This window comes from Microcaecilia unicolor, chromosome 2 (genome assembly GCF_901765095.1).
Source record: "Microcaecilia unicolor chromosome 2, aMicUni1.1, whole genome shotgun sequence".
NCBI classification, from domain to species: domain Eukaryota; kingdom Metazoa; phylum Chordata; class Amphibia; order Gymnophiona; family Siphonopidae; genus Microcaecilia; species Microcaecilia unicolor.
Window position 1 is genome coordinate 622521771 of NC_044032.1, and position 14570 is coordinate 622536340.

At 42.9% G+C, this 14570-nt stretch overlaps 1 protein-coding gene across 1 annotated transcript in view; it reads left to right on the forward strand.

Moving 5' to 3' along the window:
- ZNF827 (zinc finger protein 827) overlaps positions 1-14570 on the forward strand; it is a 230581-nt gene that overhangs the window by 199799 nt on the left and 16212 nt on the right. The window contains exons 12-13 of the mRNA XM_030191673.1: positions 2404-2595; positions 2717-2894. Coding sequence (XP_030047533.1) covers positions 2404-2595; positions 2717-2894 — 370 coding nt within the window. The remainder of the gene's footprint in view (positions 1-2403; positions 2596-2716; positions 2895-14570) is intronic.

A 14570-nucleotide genomic window follows, 5' to 3' on the forward strand; every position in this document is an offset into this window, starting at 1 on the left:
TCCTTTCTTTCTTTTTAATTTGCTTTTATTGTAAAACACTTTGGTTTTTCCACAAGACAGATGGTATATTACATTAATAAATGATGATAACTTGTGGAGAAATATCACAAAGATCACAAACAGGACTCTGTGAAAGAGAAACAGAGTGTGAGAGTATCCTTTGTTGCAGAAACATGAAAAATCTTTAGGCTGTCTGGATGTAGGTCCAGATCCAGAGAACTTTCAGCTCCTCCTCAAGCTCCCCTTCTCTCGGGCTAGTGTCTGGGGCTGTGGTCTTCTCCCAGCACCCTCTCCCATCAGTATGCCACTGTTACTTAACTTCTGAAGGACTGCCAGCTATACACAGCACTGTACAAACATATATAACAGAGAGAGAGAGCCCCTGTTCCATAGTCTCAATTAAATCATGATGCTTGGGTGGAGTAGGTGTGGAAATGGTGGTAGAGGCAGAGTAGGAGAGATTGAGGTTCCCCTGTAGTCCACCAGTCAACACAAAGAGCAATTTAAGAGTGCCAATGACTGCTGAACCCAGTGAAAATGTGAGAGTGGTGGTCTTCTCCTCAGAAGGGCAAAAGAAGGCAGAGGCTGTGTGTGTCGGTGGGGGGGGGGGGGGGGGGAGGGAATTGACAAGCCATTGCTAACAAAGATGATAGGAGATGCACTCTATTCCAGCAGAGTGTATGCAGCAAGTTCGGCAGATACTGAATCTCATGATTCATCATGAGAGAGGATTTCCAGGATCCTCAGATATTGTGTTATAGTTGGTAGGAGCTGGATAATCTAGTTGTTAATATGCTAAGTGCTAGTGAGGAAGTAGGAAGCGATATTGACAGTGCCAAGAGCCCCCTCCCTCCCCCTCGCAGGAAGTGCAGGTACTGGAAAGTGCAAGAGATGCATCTGACCTTTCATCTTCTGATCTACCCTCAGACCCAGTTCAGCAGCAGCAGTCCCTAGTGGAAGTCAAGTAGAACATTTTATAGTTCTGGAGGATCATCAGCCTGTATTCAATAGACAGATTTAACCAGTTGTTTGTATATTCAGTTCAAATTAGCTGGACACCCTGCTACTAAATCTTGGCCCCTGTGGGTGAAACTGATGTATGAATATTTTTGAGAAAGATGCAGAGAGGAATGGTAAGGGCAAAGAAGGACAATGACTGGAGATTGCATAGTTGGTAATGACCTAATAGACAAGAGCTACTGATGGACTGGTTAGGACAAATGCTCTCAGTCTTCAGTTAGAAGACTGGAAAGTAGGAGACTAGTATAAAGAATTTCAAAACATAAGCTTGCCTGTGATATAAATGCATATAATGGGGGCAACTCTGTAACATAAGCACTAATGTTTACATGCCTGTTAGACACACACACGTTTAGAATAATGTGCACATGCACTTATGTAAATGCCAAAACTCTGCCTAAGCACTAACCACTAGGCTACTCCTCCACTATTGAGTGGAGGAGTAGCCTAGTGGTTAGTGCAGTGGACTTTGATCCTGGGGAACTGAGTTCAATTCCCACTGCAGCTCCTTGTGACTCTGGGCAAGTCACTTAACCCTCCATTGCCCCTGGTACAAAATAAGTACTTGAAATTATGTAAACTGCTTTGAATGTAGTTGCAAAAACCTCAGAAAGGTGGTATATCAAGTCCCATTTCCCACTATTCTGCAAATACCTGCAAAGGGGATGTACGTATGGGCAGAGCTCAAAGTTAACATATATAATGTTTTGTAAGAACAGAATATAAGAATAGCCATACTGGGTCAGACCAATGGTCCATCTAGCTCAGTATCCTGCTTCGAACAGTGGCCAATCCAGGTCATAAGTACCTGGCAGAAAATCCCAATTATTCCATGCTACCAATCCCCATGTCCATCCTACACCACTCAGGATTTTGTAGACTGTAAGTTGCATATGTATCAATGAGATTTAGCTGTCAGCATGGTGACTGGTATCGCATCTAACCTCTAGGCATGGATATACTCAGTTAATATAATCTATAAGCAAGTACAGTCCTTTTATAGAATAGGCTCCTACCAGCCATCCTGCTATAGAGTTACCCTGAATGTTTCACAGCGCTATGCTTTGGATGGGAAGGAATGATTTCATTACAGTGTTCAAAGTCAGCGGCAGACCATTTTGAAGGGCAAGGGTTGTCCATTAAGTTATCCAAACCATATGTTTATTAAAAAAAACTATACCCAGGAACTCAGAACCGCTAGGTTGTAGTACAGATGCGACATAACATGTTTTGTTTGTAATAATTGTAAATCCAGGGAGTGAATTTTGCTGCTCTTTGCTTAATTATACATGGTTGAGAGATGAATCCCCCCCCCCCAGTTATGGGACTCTTCTCCTGCTAATAAGTGTATATATGGTGTGTGTTCACTATTTCTACCTTCAGGTGAAGGAAGGAAGACCCCTAGTGACTCAAACAGCCCTTCATCATCCTCACTGTCTGCCCTGAGCGATTCTGCAAACAGCAAAGAGGACTCAGATGGTGCCCCAAAACATCAGGTTTTCAGCAATCTGGTGCTGATCTCCGTAGTGCCTGGTACCCCGTCCACCTTAAACCCAGACGAGAAGTCTGATAAAGGTAAAGGACATAGACCAAACGTCTCGAAGACGAGAGATAATGCTGTCTAAGGCGATGCAAGGGGCTGCAGCATTTTAAAACCAATGGGTGTGTAAACCAGGTCTGTGCACTTTATTTTCAGGGTTCGAATGCATCTTCTGCAATTTTGTCTGTAAAACAAAAACGATGTTTGAGCGCCACCTTCAGATTCATTTGATAACGAGGATGTACGAGTGCGATGTGTGCCACAAGTTCTTGAAGACCCCTGAGCAGCTGGTGGAGCACAAGAAATGCCACACTCTCCCCACTGGTGGACTCAAGTAAGGAAAGCAAGTAGAAAACTTTTTCATTCCTATATCGGAAGTTGGGAGGTTGGCCGCGTCATGGCAAAAGCCACTGGATATTTCAGTTGGAGTTTTGAGAGTTTAATCTCTTAGACCAGTGGTCCCTAAACCTGGTCTTGGAGGCACCCCAGCCAGTCAGGTTTTCAGGATATCCACAACGAATATTCATAAGTACATAAGTAATGCCACACTGGGAAAAGACCAAGGGTCCATCGAGCCCAGCATCCTGTCCACGACAGCGGCCAATCCAGGCCAAGGGCACCTGGCGAGCTTCCCAAACGTACAAACATTCTATACATGTTATTCCTGGAATTGTGGATTTTTCCCAAGTCCATTTAGTAGTGGTTTATGGACTTGTCCTCTAGGAAACCGTCTAACCCCTTTTTAAACTCTGCCAAACTAACCGCCTTCACCACATTCTTCGGCAACAAATTCCAGAGTTTAATTATGTGTTGGGTGAAGACAACTTTTCTCCAATTTGTTTTAAATTTACTACACGGTAGTTTCATCGCATGCCCCCTAGTCTCCTAGTATTTTTGGAAAGCGTGAAAAGACGCTTCACATCCACCTGTTCCACTCCACTCATTATTTTATATACCTCTATTATGTCTCCCCTCAGCCGTCTCTTCTCCAAGCTGAAAAGCCCTAGCCTCCTTAGTCTTTCTTCATAGGGAAGTCGTCCCATCCCCGCTATCATTTTAGTCGCCCTTCGCTGTACCTTTTCCAATTCTACTATATCTTTCTTGAGATGCGGCGACCAGAATTGAACACAATACAATGAATATTCATGAAAGAGATTTGCATGCATTGCCTCCAATGCATCCAAATTTAATATTCATGAGAAAAATGTGGATGCATTGGAGGCAATGCATGTAAATCTCTTTCATGAATATTCATTGTGGATATCCTGAAAACCTGACTGGCTGGGGTGTCTCCAGGACCAGGTTTGGGAACTACTGTCGTAGACTGATCTTGGATACGTGTTAGGAAAAAACTAAGTTAAGCAACTTGCCAGCATCTAGTGCTTGGCTTATATGTTCCCCCACACACTTACCCACTAACCACTCTGCCTCCCCCATCCTTTTATTTTTGTCCTTCCAAAATAATTTCACTTCTCCCACCTAGCTCCAGAAAGAATTATTGTACCAATTCATGTTGCTGTTCATATCAAGACAAAGGACGCCACAGAAGTGGAGAAACTGGATCCGCTACAAGAAGAAATGCAGAGGCAAGGGAGTAGCGTGATCAACAGGACACTTCCAAACAAATCCAAGGAGACGAGAGATGGTAAAATATTCTTTAACTAGCCATTATGCCTGTTAAAACAGGCGAGATTTCCAGCTACCCTCCTCGCCAGGTCGCCGCCGCCCCTCCCCCCCCTCCCCCAAGGTCACCGCTACCATTCCCCCTCTCACATGAGGGCGGGACACAGGCAGAGAAGGAAGGCCGATGGCAGCTCAGCAGATCTGCCTGCTGCGTTTTCGGCGCTGTAAGTTGAATTGCGAAGAGAGGGCCCGGACCGGGTGGAGGGGGCGGCGGCGGTGACTCCAGTTGGGGGGGGAGCTGTAGCGACCTCGGCGGTTCCCTCCCTCCCCTTGTGCAGTTTCCCTCTCTGTCCCGCCCCCGTCATCACGTATTGACGCAGGGGCGGGACAGAGAGGGAAAGTCTCTACTGCGCATTTGCTGGTGAGTATGGTCACTCGCAATTTATATGTTTGTTAGTGGATAAGACTCAACACAGCACCGTGTTTCGGCGAACACCGCCTGCCTCAGGAGTCTGTACTTGATAAACGCCAGTTGATGGAGTTGAAGAAAGTGAACCAAATAAAGCCTTTAAAAAGGCTGTGAATTGATAAATAAAGCTGAGAGGTTGAGTGCAAAAAATGCCAAATAGCAGCGATACTCTGAGTATAAATAATAAATATGTAATAAATAAATAAAAATAAATAAATGAGGCAGGCGGTGTTCGCCGAAACACAGTGCCGTGTCGAGTCTTATCCACTATTAAAGAATATTTTACCGTCTTCCATCTCCTTGGATTTGTTTGGAAGTGTCCTGTTGATCACGCTACTCCCATGCCTCTGCTGTTCATATCAAGACAATAATAAGTACTACAGGTTGGGTGAGTGACCAAACTGTTTCCTGGATCAAGGGTCATGGATTTGGTATACCGCCTTTCTGTGGCATAACCAAAGCAATTTACATTTATTATATGTAGGTACTTTCTCTTGTCCCCAGTGGGTTCACAATCTTAAGTTTTTGAACTTGCGGCAGTGGGAGGATTAAGTGACTTGCCCAGGATCACGAGGAGCCACAGTGGAAATTGAGCCCAGTTCCCTAGTGCTCAGCTCCACTGAGGCCACAGATAAGCTGGACAGGGCCACAGTTCTTTGCATGACACTTGCGTAGGGAGCAAATAGATCCATTTGGGAATGTGAAATTATATTTATTTTTTTTATTAGTAGTTGATGATATACAGGTACAGGTAGGGGGAGGGAGGGGTACAAAAGACAATGGGCTGTAAGCACTACCACTTTAATCCTCATGTCGTAAATGATTTCCCTATAGGTGATGACCTAAAGCATGTTACAATCCAATCTATCACTCAGGAACCTATATGTAATGCCATAATGTATTCTTCTTTACCATGTATGTATGCATCCTAATGTAATACCATTCGTAACTCTGTTAACCGGAAATGGCAATCGCCATTACGGCAAATGTAAGCCACATTAAGCTTGCAAATTGGTGGGAAAATGTGGGATACAAATGCTACAAATAAATAAATCCATCAGCAGACAATTAGATCAGGAATCACAGAATTCAGGTAGGTATAGCTGCTTTGCATTGGAGAATAATTAGCACAATCAGGAGGTAATCACGTCTGGCAGATAAGCACCAATCCAATGGAAACTTCTTTTGCTCCTGTCCCGGGGATGCGAGGGCAGCAGCAGGTTAGACACAAGTTCTGAAATCCCGAGGCCATGCACTGATCACGGCACTGTACAAGATATTTCTGCAAAAGTTCAAACAAAACAAGTCCTGAAAAGTCCCAACTACAAGATCTAACCATATAGGTTATACTTAAGCTTCCCAGCAGGCAGTGGTTTCTCTAGTGAATTAGAAAAATGCAGAAGTAGAGAAAAATATGAGTACAACATGTCTCTGGGCATCTCTGGGAAAACAGAGATGCTGTACATTGCTGTGTCTTTCTATTCCAGGCACAGCTGATAACAGGAGGCCCAGCTGGGAAGCTATGCAGGGAACACTCTCCCAAAAGCAGAAAATATGCAGTAGATATGCTTTAGTAACACCTTAGCAATCACTTTGCCAGAGGAAAAAAAAATAGGCAAGACAGTGTTTCTGGCAATCAGGTGGATCTTTCATCCTGGATCACCCAGGTTCTCAGCCCATTTCTCCTGACCGTCAAGCTATGCCTCCACTTCCTGAAGTTCCTGGAGAAGCCTTGAACTAGAAGGCTGCTCTTTTGTCATTGAGGGGCCGATGCGGAAAGCTATTCATTAATGGCGGCTGCATGCTAAAGCGTTTTTTGTGGTGAAGTTTACTCCCACGGTAGATATCGGCATACACCATCTTATGTTCAAATTTGTTTATTGAGGTTTATATAACATTGTACACAAAAGGAAATGGCTATTACATAATAAGACCTGTGACACCATAACCAATACAGTCAAGAGAATACATCGCAAAAGGCAAAAGGGCCTTGTGTCTGATAGCCCCCTGCCTATACACTCTTCCTCTGTGCGAACCCTCATTACTTGTGCACTGTGCACCTGTACCCGTCAACTACTTACGGGTAGCGTACGACTACTTTCCCCCCCGCAGTTACTTAAGCTGTTTCCATACAAAAATAGGTATCTGCCAGTTTCTTTTATGCGCCAATCTGTGGTACAGAAACTTTAAACATTTCACTATGTAATCGTAACACAAAACAGTCAAAACTCGCCATCCGCCCAAACTAATATACCAACACTGCACCCAGTGAACTACAAAGTGCAAAACCAGATGTTCCCCATCCCCCCCTCCATCCCCCCCCCCCCCCTACCCCTCACCCTCCCTCCCCGCCTTCCCTAGCTAAGCAGGAGTTTCGAACAAACCTCTGGGGCCCTCAACTGGTGTTAACGAGCAAGCTTCTCCCTCTCGGACTCAATATATGCAGATAAGGGGCCCATATTTGAAGGAATTGCTTTCTGCGCTTGGGTGATGTTTTAGCGTCACGAGCTTCCCATGAGGCCAGAAGATGTACCTGGTTTCTCCAATGGGCATACACCATCTTAAAATAAATGCTAAAGAGCTTATTTATTTATTTATTTATTTATTACATTTGTACCCTGCGCTTTCCCACACATAGCAGGTTCAACGCAGCTTACATAGTAAGTAGAGTTACAAAGTCTAGTAAGGAGAATATTACAAACTGTAGTAAACATAGTAATAGTAAAGTTTTAAGAATATGCAAGCAAAGAAGGATAAGTAAGGGGGAAAGAGATTGGGAGGGGTATGGTGTAGAGAAAATGAAGAAGAAAAGATTGGGGATGAGCATAAGGAGATTGGGAGACACGGTCTAACGTGTAATCATCGTCAAAACAGGAGTCATGTGAGTGGGCTTGTAAGGTTAAGTTGGGTCGTTAGGGTAAGCTTTCTTGAAGAAATGGGTCTTCAGCATTTTTCTGAAAGGTAGATTCTATTTGGCTATCTCGTTCCAATGCCAGGGCTGTGCGCTGATGTCTACCATAGGAGCTCAATGCCAGAAACCTACTGCCCGGTCTGAGGCTAGCATAGAGCCCCCGTGGTCAACATCTTTTTTTTGACCCATTAAATAATGTCCCTCCAGCACCCTCCCAACCTCCAATATGACTGGGATACACTCCCCCCCAAACTGGACTGGCCCCATTCCACCCGATCTGAACTGAATTTAAAAAAAAACTATTTGTTCTTAGGGTCTGGTTGGTCTTCTCCCTTCCCCTTCCTACCCACCCACCCAACCACAACAGAAAAACACACACTCCCTGGTGTCCCACCTACCCCTGGCCCCTTTTGGAAGCCTTCCTGGACTTCCGAGCCTGAAGGCAGGAGTGATGCCCATTTGCTCCTACCTCCGGTGCCGTCATCTACAAAATGGTAGTTCCTGCCCATGTGGTGAATCCTGGAATGCACCAGGCAGGACCAGTCTGTCATAAATTCTTTATTTATTTATTTATTTATTTATTGCATTTGTATCCCACATTTTCCCACCTATTTGCAGGCTCAATGTGGCTTGTATTGTTCCGTCATGGCAATCGCCATTCCAGAATGAGAGATACAAGTGATATTACATTGAGAACATGAATGACAAAATAAAATTGAGCAAACAGGTATAAAGACAGGGCCGGTCTTAGGGCGAGGCGGCCGCATAGGGCCCCGCACTCAAGGGGGCCCAACGCGGCGCGCCTGGGGTCGCCCCGCCTGCTGCTCCCACCCCCCACCCCCCCGACGATCGATTGCTGTTCTGTAATAAAATTGAGAAGCGCCGAGTAGCAGGCAGTGCCTCGCGTCTGCCCTGCTAGTAAAAATCTCCTGCACATCATCGGGCCGGCCTTCCCGCATTAAGTCCCGCCCTCCTCTGAGGTAATAGCCTCATGAAAGTTTAAATATTACTACTTATTCTATAGTGGATTAGGGTGTATCTGTGTTTGTGAAAAAGACATGGTTTTCAGTTGGCATTGACTGTGCAGGATCGACAAGCCCTGGAGCTGGGGGCCTTGGAGCTCGGAGGGAGGGGTGGCCGGCTCTGGAGCTAGGGTGGGGGTGGAGCTAGGGTGGGGTGGAGTTAGGGTGGGGCGGGGCTAGGGTGGGGCCCTGTCAAATTGGTCTGCATAGGGCCCCGCACTTGCTAAGACCGGCCCTGTATAAAGAAAACACATTCAGGATAATAGGTAAAGAGGTAATGCGTTAAAGTTCATATGAAGGATCATTGCGGTATGCCTTGTTAAAGAGGGAGGTTTTCAGTAAATTCTGAAAGTTGGTTAGGTCGCTTTGTTTTTTCACGTCAAGTGGTAATGCATTCCATATGGATGCACTGGGTAGGACCAATCATATCATATATTATATCATATCATATAGATTTTTTCTAGGATGCACCGCCATTTTGTAGATGATGACACCAGAGGAGGAAGTGTGCATCACTCCTTCCTTTTCTGGTACGGAGGTCAGGGAGCTTCCAAAAGGGATCAGGGTGGGTGGAGAGGGAGGGGGAACACTAGACCACCAGGGACTTTTTTTTTTAAACTTGGGTCAGGTAGGGGGAGGGAGGGGCACAAAAGACAATGGGCCCGATATTCGCTGGTTAAATAGCATTTTAGCGCTTAACCACAGATATTCAGCAGGAGAATATCCGTGGTTAATGGCTAGCCAGTTAGGCATAGATATTCAGTACCACTCAATAGGGACACGTTAGAAATTGCTGGAGCTAACCTATATATTAATTACAAACTCACTCCAACTTATTATAACAAATCTCTTTATTAGAAAAATGTACTATTATGCTAAACGCATAACTTATTTAAAAACAATAATAACAATGATGCTATCTACTCACACATTCCCCATTCACTCGTAATACCTGTCTGGCGGCATTGCTTTTTTTCTTTTTAGCATATGCCGATATTATATACAAATAATGATCTCACTTTGCTTATATTAAGCTAAATTATTACCACAGTATCAGAGTTTATACTAATATCCCCCTAAACATCTTGTCCCAGCCTTCCGCATGGGTACTTCGTGCTTTGCAACTCCAAAGTTCTGTCCAATAAGTTGTTATAATAGTCTCTGACACAGTTCTCCGTTTAGAAAACAAAACCTTCAATCATCCACAGGTACTCGGTGAAGGACTAAGTTAGTCACTCCTAGATTTGATGTCAGCTTATTCCTTATGCAAATGTCGGTTCCCCAATGCAGGACCGCATTTCGCTCACTTCCTCAGGAGGAACCACCGCATCATCTAAAACAACACAATCCCATTGTTACCCCACTACATTCTAATATTCTGATTTTAAATTTTAAACAATACTAGATTACTATACATTTTTTATATATATATATAAGAATCTCCTACTTCACTCAATTCAAACCAGCTGCATGCCTGGGCGAGACTTCTCAGTTCGGGAGCCAACTGCCGTATCACTGAGACTAAATGGGGAGGTAAGAACGCCATATTTAAATCCTCACGTCATATACCACCCCACCTACTAAATTTAAAGAGACATTCCCTCACACCCATTCTACCTCCTGATTAAGCCCCGCGACAAAAGACTACCTGTACTAGTTCTCAGGTAGTATATTGTATTATCTGCCCTTGCGGGCTTTACTACATAGGACATACTAAACGCCCTTTAAAGAACAGACTAGCAGAACATGTTAGTAATCTACGTTTGAAGAAAATGATGAACCCTTTAGTGGCTCATTGGGACGAACGTAACCACACTATAGAACAACTTAGATGTGTGGTATTGATACAGATCCCTCTAAGTTACTAAGTACTAAGATGTTAGTACTCGTCTGTTATCCATTGAACAACGGTATATTTATACTTGGGGAACAGTGGTACCAGCGGGGCTTAATCAGGAGGTAGAATGGGTGTGAGGGAATGTCTCTTTAAATTTAGTAGGTGGGGTGGTATATGACGTGAGGATTTAAATATGGCGTTCTTACCTCCCCATTTAGTCTCAGTGATACGGCAGTTGGCTCCCAAACTGAGAAGTCTCGCCCAGGCATGCAGCTGGTTTGAATTGAGTGAAGTAGGAGATTCTTATATATATATATAAAAAATGTATAGTAATCTAGTATTGTTTAAAATTTAAAATCAGAATATTAGAATGTAGTGGGGTAACAATGGGATTGTGTTGTTTTAGATGATGCGGTGGTTCCTCCTGAGGAAGTGAGCGAAATGCGGTCCTGCATTGGGGAACCGACATTTGCATAAGGAATAAGCTGACATCAAATCTAGGAGTGACTAACTTAGTCCTTCACCGAGTACCTGTGGATGATTGAAGGTTTTGTTTTCTAAACGGAAAACTGTGTCAGAGACTATTATAACAACTTATTGGACAGAACTTTGGAGTTGCAAAGCACGAAGTACCCATGCGGAAGGCTGGGACAAGATGTTTAGGGGGATATTAGTATAAACTCTGATACTGTGGTAATAATTTAGCTTAATATAAGCAAAGTGAGATCATTATTTGTATATAATATCGGCATATGCTAAAAAGAAAAAAAGCAATGCCGCCAGACAGGTATTACGAGTGAATGGGGAATGTGTGAGTAGATAGCATCATTGTTATTATTGTTTTTAAATAAGTTATGCGTTTAGCATAATAGTACATTTTTCTAATAAAGAGATTTGTTATAATAAGTTGGAGTGAGTTTGTAATTAATAGATATTCAGTGCCAAACCGACTGTTTAGCGGTTAAAATAAGCTGCATAAATAGCAGGCCTATCTTTAACCGCTAAGCACTTAACCGGTTAGTGCCAGATATTGGCTTAACCGGTTAAGTTGCCGCAATCAAAAATGAAACCAGATATTGAATGGCCCGGCATTCAGTATCTGGGTTTAACACCAGCGGGGGACAGCAAAAGCACTGCCCGTCGCCAGCTGAATATCGGGGGGAAATATCTTTTTAAGTTGGGACGGAAGAGGTTGCCACTAGACACCAGAGGGATTTTTTTTTTTTGTTTTGTAATATTTATTTATTTACTGCATTTGTATCCCACATTTTCCCACCTATTTGCAGGCTCAATGTGGCTTACATTATATAGCGATGGCATCACCATTAAGGTTCAGCATATTGTTACAATTAATTACTTAATTAATATGGGGAGAGAAAGGGAGATTGGGTCCCCAGCAGACTGCCGCTAACTTTTTTTTTTTTCCTTTAAAATGTCACCCTTCCTCTCCGTGTCCAACAGAAAAGGTGACATTTTTCAGTGAGCTGCATATTACTGCCACAATTTTAACGCGGCAATAATTTGTATGCTCAGTACTTACAGCATGCAGTGGTATTTTTAGAACTGTAATTTCATGTTAGAAGCATGCACTGAGCCAGTACGGTGACACTTTCTACACTGGCCCCTCAAATTAAAACTTCCAGAGAACTAAGGAGCACCTGGTTTGAGAATGTGTGCCAAAGTTTGTTTCACTACTTTGAGACCAAGAGATGGGGAAACTGTGACATATGAACGCAGAGGCCACCTAAGTGTCATATTTTAAGAGTTTTGTGGCATCATACCTTCTGGCTCCTTTTTGTGAATTAAACTATCTGTAGCTTATATCTCTTCTTTTTTCTGTATTCTTTATTTATAAACTTTCATGAATGTTTTACAAGCATGATACTTGAACGAGCAAAACGGATAGGAATAGTTTCAAACAAAAACAATATTTAGAAGAAAATTCACAAACTTCTTTAGACCACAAATTTGGGGGAGTGACCCAATAAGGATAAGGAGCTCTACAAAAAGGAAATACATCAAAAAACTATAGGCTATAACGTGAGCAAACCCATGTCTTCCTGTAGCAATCTAAAATGGAAAACGACCTAATCTTAAAGCTTCTGGAATTTGGAGGGTATCAACAAATCAATACTCGATAATATTATCTAGTTATTTTCTTTAAATCAAGGAAGGCTCTTAACTGATCAGGAACATAAAATACATATTTTGTCCTTAAATATTTAATCAGACATTTGCAAGGATGTGCAAGTAGAAAAAATTGCTCCCAGAAACAAAACTTCCTGCTTCATAGACAAAAACATTTTCCGATGAACTTGAGGATACGTCCATATTTTACTACCATAAAACAGCACTTGGGAGTTACGTGAACAAGTTTCAATACTGCATTTAAATCCTGTTCAAAAACAAATGAAATTAACAACGTAGCTCTATCAGTCTCTTCAGATAAAGATGATTCAAGTATCTCAGATATGTTTAACTGCTCATGATTTCTCTCCTGAACGCCTTGCCCTTGTCCCTTCTCTCCTGGTATCTTGGAAGGTAAAAAGTAAATTCTATTCACTGGAGGTATACTCTCTGGAGTGAATTTTAAAACTTCTATCAGGTATCTTCTAAAGACATCCATTGGAGATATCCCCAAGGGCTTTGGAAAATTAAATAAATGCAAATGGAATCTACGAATAAAATTCTCCAAATGTTCTATCTTTAATTATTGTCGCTGTATCTCCTTGAACAGATTTTAATTATTGCTAACATCTTTCATTTGAATAGCAAATTAGTCCCTTCCAATCCTTTAGCTAAAGATTCCACAGTGCTCACAAGTGTAGCAATTCTTCAAGTAGATTCATTCATAATCCCTTCCAACTTCTGAAGCACCGACCAGATGTTTTCCAGTGTGACCACCTCGGGCTTCTCACTCTCTCCATCAAACTTAGAAGATGAGCTTCCCGCACTCTTTCCAACATCTGAACTCCCAGTGTCTTCGCTCCTATTGAGGGCCTGCCAAGTCCCAACTAGCTCCTTCCACAGTGGGCATTCCTTCTGGAGTAGATGGGGCAGGGGATTGCATGCTGGGGGAGACAGAGAAATATCGAGCCGCAAAAGACTGGAACCTCCTTCAACCAGAGCTACCACAGGGCACTCCCTGTTCAGCTCCTGTTCTTGGATCCTGGCAGCATACCTCGGGATCATTTGCTGAACGAAAGACAAGGTCTGTAGCCTCAACAACTCTGTTATGTTTAGTATAAGGCATATTCCACAAACAGGGAAAAAAACAGGTAAAGTTTGAGCAATCTCTCCCTTCAAGACACAACGCTGTCAGCTCATGCTGCCATCTTGGTCACACCCCCATTCCTCAAATGCTCGCTTATATCCCCTCTTATCTTTCTCATCCACGTTACACTCACCCTTCCCCTTTCCTGTTGCTCTCTCGTGTCATGTTCTCTTCATCCTTTCCCATCCATTTTTTGCCTACATTACCTTTACTCTTCCCTTTAGCCTCCCCATCTTTTTCACCGCTTCCTTTCTTCTCTTCAGATCTCCTCACCTTTCTTGGATGGTTCTGATTCTGGAGGCATTTTTCTATCATGAGGGCATACAGACACTTTTATCATGCGGCAGTTCATTATTGACGCTTCTTCACTGCAGCGTTGAGGTGGTGAAATGTCACCAAACCAGCTTGAGATTACCCCATTGTCAGTGGTGCAGCCATCCGTTCACCTGTACACACGTTGGAACTTGCAAAAACAATGGCACAGATTTGACTGGAGTTGAGCGTGAAGGCCAAAAGTGCTTGGGGCATTGTGATTTGGGATCAAATTATTATAAAACTAGAATCATCTAACAATTTATGTTCAGTCCCTCATGTCAGTCCTCACTCACGCCTTTTGTCATGCTTCTAGCATGCAATTTACAACATTAAACTTTATAGATGAATATTTTTCAATTACAATTAAATACTGCTTTCTTACAAATACTTGCATTCAGTCCCACCTCAAAGTATATAGTTTTAATATAATTCAGAGTATCATTTGTTTTTAAAACATAGGAGCCCTTTTACTAAAATGTGCTAGAATCTGGGCTTAACGCGTGGTAATGAAGGATTTTGCCATGTACTAAGCCCAGATTTAATGCAGTGCTTTGGGAAA